General features: G+C 43.6%; 1 protein-coding gene across 1 annotated transcript in view; it reads left to right on the top strand.

Moving 5' to 3' along the window:
• Positions 1–6,606, top strand: part of LOC135541639 (pleckstrin homology domain-containing family A member 6-like) — a 243,192-nt gene that overhangs the window by 128,723 nt on the left and 107,863 nt on the right. The window contains 1 exon segment of the mRNA XM_064967954.1: positions 3,852–3,952. Coding sequence (XP_064824026.1) covers positions 3,852–3,952 — 101 coding nt within the window.

Raw genomic sequence — 6,606 nt, 5'->3', positions numbered from 1 at the left:
TTCTTTAACAGTTCAGTGGACTTATTGCCCCTACCAATCAGATCATGATATTCTGGTGCCATTATGGTGTGTGTGTGTGTGTGTGTGTGTGTGTCTGTCTGTCTGTCTGTCTGTTTAGTTACTGTAGGGCTGGTTCATATCTCTGTCAGAGTCATTATCTAACCATTACTGCTGTTACGGTTCCATCAAAAGCAACCTGCCCATTACAACCAAGGACAAGATCTTAACAGCTACTGTAAATGAATCCGTGTGTGTGTTCATGATTGCGTGTGTGTGCCTGTGTGTGTGTGAGTGTGTGTGAGCGTGTTTGTGTGTCTCTGTGTGCGAGTGAATGCGTGAGTATGTGACACGATTCTTCCCTGTTGACTTTGTCCAAACACACCTTTTCCTAGTCCTGAGAGAGTGTGAACTCCAGGTTAAAAGTTGAACAAGATGAGTGAATGTGTTAGTGGATCTACCTGGATCCTGTGAACTACAGGATGCAACTAGGACATTGTTTTAATACTAGAGGGTGATACCACGCCAGCGGGAGAGTCAAATATTTTTGGTATTTCAATTGTTCTGGCAATTCTCACGGAGCAACTTAATTGGGAGGAAGGAGGTTTGATTATTTGTATTTTTTACATTGTATCACAAACCTTGTTTTTAAAAATCATGATGAAAGTGGCCATTTTAGGCCCTTTTTAGACCCCGACATGCCTCCTGTAAGACCCTATGATCTGTGAACCACACATGATACACAACATCTTGGTCTCGTTATACTTATAGTGTACACTAACATATGGAGTATGTCTAGATTCTGAAGAAAACAAAGTCACATTCATGAATTCAACATAAAACAAATTGATGTTAGTATTTAAAAACGACTCTTTTTGATTTTGTTTGTTTAAAAATGCATTGTTGGGAACAATATACAAGTACATCAAATTTCAGAGTTTCTCTGCTAATTCTGAATGTATGATACATTTTATGAGCACCACCAACACAGTGAACGGGAAAATGGATTCAAAAGGAACTCTGCTGGTGATTTTACTGAATGTGCAATCCCAAAGGAGGGCTGTGATTGGTAAAATAACTATAATTGGTCATATCGTTAAAAGTTCCAGAGAGCCCACTCTGGAAATGTGACGTTTGAAGATAAGCTACATCAAAAAGGGTAGTTTTAAGATATTAATATGACTAGTTTTAATGTTGAATAAATTCATGTTGTATTTCAGCATGTAGTTAACCTGGAACTGGCCCTGTTGTCTACCCTATCCCGTAAACACAGATGCAAATCTGACCTGAATAAGGAAAGCAAAGAAGATAAATTAAATGATAAGAATAGTCAGGAAAAAATCCCTGCTTGCGTCTTTCATATGGAATTGTTCCATTTGTTCTGTGATTTAATAGCTCAATGTGGAGTCACTGTCATTTTTCCACATTCACATTCAGCAACTTGCTCCTGAGCCACACTCACTTTTCTACTGGTTCTCCATTTCTTCACCCCTTCTCTTGATGACATTACAGTCATTTAGCAGACACGCTTACCCAGAGCGACTTACAGTAGTGAAATATATATTTTTCTTCATACTGGGAATCAAACCCACAACCCCCACCCTGGCATTGCAAGCACCATGCTCTACCAACTGAGCCACATGGGACTCTTCTTCTGGTTACAGTGATTCCTCTCTCTGGATTCAGCACACGTCTCATGGGTTGTTTTAGTCTCCCGCCCTTCCCTCCTAGTTGTGTTGTGGAAAAAGAGAGAGGAAGGGAGGGAGACATGACAATGGAGAATGTGTGACTGTGCAGTTTACTGCCACGGTCTCCATGCCAGCAAGGAGAGAGCGGCGAGAAATGGGCAGAAAGAGGCCAAGGTCTTTTGTTGTTGGGACTTGGGGACATATTGTCAAAGCGTGCCAGCTGTCCTGGCCAGGAGAGGTGGAGTAGTGTTGGTGGTGCTCTGGACATTAGGAGAGTGTCTATAGGTTTTCCCCACCCGGGATTTGAACCTACATCCCTCCAGGTCTGTATCTCTAATAACTAGCCTACATAACACACCCATCTCTAAAGTTTCTCAAAACATCCTGACTGTCCAAGACTGTATGCACAATCAAGGACTTTACTTCACAAGTTACTTCGCCAATGTCCGAGCTGCCCTGGGCATACACCTAGAGTAACTCTCAGTGAAATAGAGTGTTAGCCCTTTATGTAACTGCCATCTTCAGAAGTGTTGAGCTGCTGTTGTTTTGGGATGCTAATACACAGCTGTCAGAGAGCTGATTTACTACTGCTGACCCTTCATCCACACACACGCATGCACGCACGCGAACAGGTGTGACAGTAGCAGCAGCAGGGAATGCAAGCCAGGAGTCAGACTGCCATGGTATGAGTCAGAATGAGGTGACATTTTCACAGGGAAACCTGTCATTGTAGGGGACCTTTCAATTACTGTGCTTCTTCAAAAGTGTGTGTGCCAGCAGGAGTGTCTTCAGAAATGTGTTTTTCCAGAGTTGTATAGTTGTGTGTGTGTGTGTGTGTGTGTGTGTGTGTGTTGCCTCTCCTTCTGCCTCTGTGTCCATGGGTGGGGACAGGATTGGTTGTTGAATGCTGAGAGGCTCTGCCACATGTTTCCCAATAAGAACTCTATTTCTCCTCACCAAGTTTCTCCTCAGGATGTGAAAGGCTGTTTGGCAATAAATCACATTGTTTCTCATTACATACATTATTTGTGTGTGTTTGTATGATGCCGTATATTTAGTACAACTTGGTAGCCTACAGTATATGTGGGGTATTTCATTTATTTTCAGTTATTGTGTGTATGAGAATGAGCACGTGTCTCTTACTATGCATGTGTGTGTGAGAGTTTTTGCATGAAATACAGAACATGTGAGGTCAGGTTTGAATTTGTTTGTTTGAGAGATGGGGAGAGTGGGAGACAGGAAGAGAGAGGGAGAGGTGGCTATTTACCTGTCTGTGTGTAGCAGAACACCCTGCTCTCTGATTGTTGGAGAGAGGGCAGGTACAGTTGGCTGGAGGCCATAATTCAGGATTCCAGCAACACTGAGTCACATGGGCTGATCGCTAATACAAACACACACACACACTCGCACACACACAGAGAGCACAGCGCAGAGAGTACTCTATGATTGCACAAACACAAACACCATGCCTCCCCCTCAGTCCTCTCGCTCCCTCCCTCCTCCCCCTGTCTCTCTCTCGCTCTCTCTCAAACACACACATGAGATCTGCAAGAGAGAAAGGCTTGTGTCTTTGCAGTACAGCTCTGCTAGAGTGAGAGAACGAGACAGCGAACAGCCGAGCGAGAGAACGAGAAAGCCAGGCAGAGTGAGAGTGAGACAGAGACAGAGCGAGAGGGCAGTAGCTACAGTGGACACCCTGCCAGCCTCATCTCCAGCCCCCGAAATGTTCATCATCTGCTCCATTATTTAATCAGCACAAGAGCTTCTCCTGTGCACTCCTCCTTTTTCCCAGCACTCAGCTTGTTTTTTTCTGCCTATCGTTGGATCTACACCAGTATGTGTGAGTGTGTTGAAGAGAGTTTGAGTGTATTGTCACTTCTCACTGGACTGCTGGACCAACATGGATATCTATTCTAGGATTCCCCTAGAGTGGGACGGAGGTCTGTTGTTCCAGGGAGGTTCTATGGTACTCACTGAGCCAGCTACACCCACAGCTACAACTAGAGGAGAGGACCGACTGTCACAGCAGAACTGACTGTGTTTACCATTCAGTCCTCTTTACTCACTGTAGGTTAAGACCCATCAGATCATATTAGATCTGTTTCTCAGATTTGTTGTTTATTTTGATCTTCATTTGTTCTCTTTTTTCCTCTTCCTCCAATCCAGACGAGAAGGAGGAAGGAGTGTTGGGAAGTCTTCCTCTGCTCAGCTTTGGGATTGGAGGAGTGCAGACGTCGGATAACATCAGCCGAAAACACGCCTTTAAGGTCAGTACCCTGAAGATGAGGCAGTACGATGAGTACACCATTTAAATAGTCTATCTAGGATTGGGGCTGATGGATTTGTTGGGGTTTGGATGCTGGGGACACGTGATTGTCCCTCAGACAACCCGGGGAGAAGTGGTGACATTGTGTTCAGTGGGGATAATAGGGAATAAGCAGAGATGTCTGGCAGCCTGTCAAAACCAAACACCTTTATTTATTTATTTATTCTCTCTCTCTCTCTCTCTCTCTCTCTCTTTCTCTCTCTCTCTCTCTCTCTCTCTCTCTCTCTCTCTCTCTCTCCCCTCATACTATACTTTGCATCGAAGTGCGCATTAGTAAATATAATGCTGAGAGAGAGACACACACAGATAGGCAAAGTGAGCGAGGGAAAGCGAGGGAGAGGCAGAGAGAGAGAGAGAAAGTGTCCTGTGTTCTTCTTCTGGTCTTCCAGGCAGTAGCTGAGGGGTGAGAGAGAGAACAATCTCATACAAACAACCATATAAGCCTGATATATAATATCACGTTCATTCAAATGGTTCATAACACAGCCAATGCATATTAATCACTATCTCAGAATGTGGAGCTCAAGTACCAGCTAAAAGCTATTTCCCAATATAGTCCCTGTCACTAGTCGTATGTCACAAAACATCTCCATGCAATCACTGTTAAAGTATAACCTGTTTTGGGATTTCCCACACAGTCTGTTTCAGAAAGCTGAAACAATACCATTTTGCAACAAGCTTTAATTAAATCTCTTCTTCAGATGATTCAGATTAGCAGGTTCATTTGGTTTCTGTGATTAAGATGTATGAGTTGTACAATATGTGTGTTGCAGTGTTTCATTGCAGTGTATTGTTTGTTGTTGCCCCAGCGTCTGTGTGTCAGTGTTGATATGAGAGCTGCTGTGAGTGCCGTGGTGACATAGCATTTGCCTGCCGGTCCTATGAGGCAGTAGACTATACTGTTGAGCGGTAGACTGTACTGTAGAACGGTAGACTGTACTGTAGAGCAGTAGACTATACTGTAGAGAGGTAGACTATACTGTTGAGCGGTAGACTGTACTGTAGAACGGTAGACTGTACTGTAGAACGGTAGACTGTACTGTAGAGCGATAGACTGTACTGTTGAGCGATAGACTATACTGTAGAGCGGTAGACTATACTGTAGAGCGGTAGACTATACTGTAGTGCGGTAGACTATACTGTAGAGAGGTAGACTATACTGTAGAGAGGAAGACTATACTGTAGAACAGTAGACTATACTGTAGAACAGTAGACTATACTGTAGAGAGGTAGACTGTACTGTTGAGCGATAGACTATACTGTAGAGCGGTAGACTATACTGTAGTGCGGTAGACTATACTGTAGAAGGTAGACTATACTGTAGACTAGACTATACTGTGTAGACTATACTGTGGTAGACTATACTGTAGAGCGGTAGACTATACTGTAGAGAGGTAGACTGTACTGTAGAGAGGTAGACTATACTGTAGAGCGGTAGACTATACTGTAGAGCGGTAGACTATACTGTAGTGCGGTAGACTATACTGTAGAGCGGTAGACTATACTGTAGAGAGGTAGACTGTACTGTAGAGAGGTAGACTATACTGTAGTAGACTATACTGTAGACTATACTAGTAGAGCGGTAGACTATACTGTAGAGCGGTAGACTATACTGTAGAGCGGTAGACTATACTGTAGAGACTATACGGTAGACTATACTGTAGAGCGGTAGACTATACTGTAGAGCGGTAGACTATACTGTAGAGAGGTAGACTATACTGAGAGGTAGAGAGCGGTAGACTGTACTGTAGAGCGGTAGACTATACTGTAGAGCGGTAGACTATACTGTAGAGCGGTAGACTATACTGTAGAGCGGTAGACTATACTGTAGAGCGGTAGACTATACTGTAGAGCGGTAGACTATACTGTAGAGCGGTAGACTGTACTGTAGAGAGGTAGAGAGGTAGACTATACTGTAGAGCGGTAGACTATACTGTAGAGCGGTAGACTATACTGTGTAGACTATACTGTAGAGGTAGACTATACTGTAGAGTAGACTGGTAGACTATACTGTAGAGCGGTAGACTATACTGTAGAGAGGTAGACTATACTGTAGAGCGGTAGACTGTACTGTAGAGCGGTAGACTATACTGTAGAGAGGTAGACTATAATGTAGAGAGGTAGACTATAATGTAGTGCGGTAGACTATACTGTAGAGAGGTAGACTATAATGTAGTGCGGTAGACTATACTGTAGAGCGGTAGACTATACTGTAGAGCGGTAGACTATACTGTAGAGCGGTAGACTATACTGTAGAGCGGTAGACTATACTGTAGAGCGGTAGACTATACTGTAGAGCGGTAGACTATACTGTAGAGCGGTAGACTATACTGTAGAGAGGTAGACTATACTGTAGAGCGGTAGACTATACTGTAGAGAGGTAGACTATACTGTAGAGAGGTAGACTATACTGTAGAGCGGTAGACTATACTGTAGAGAGGTAGACTATACTGTAGAGCGGTAGACTATACTGTAGAGCGGTAGACTATACTGTAGAGCGGTAGACTATACTGTAGAGAGGTAGACTATACTGTAGAGCGGTAGACTATACTGTAGAGCGGTAGACTATACTGTAGAGCGGTAGACTATACTGTA

The sequence above is a fragment of the Oncorhynchus masou genome, chromosome 6 (assembly GCF_036934945.1).
Source record: "Oncorhynchus masou masou isolate Uvic2021 chromosome 6, UVic_Omas_1.1, whole genome shotgun sequence".
NCBI lineage: Eukaryota > Metazoa > Chordata > Actinopteri > Salmoniformes > Salmonidae > Oncorhynchus > Oncorhynchus masou.
Note: the sequence above shows the minus strand (reverse complement) of the source record. Positions and strands in the feature narration are given on the sequence as shown.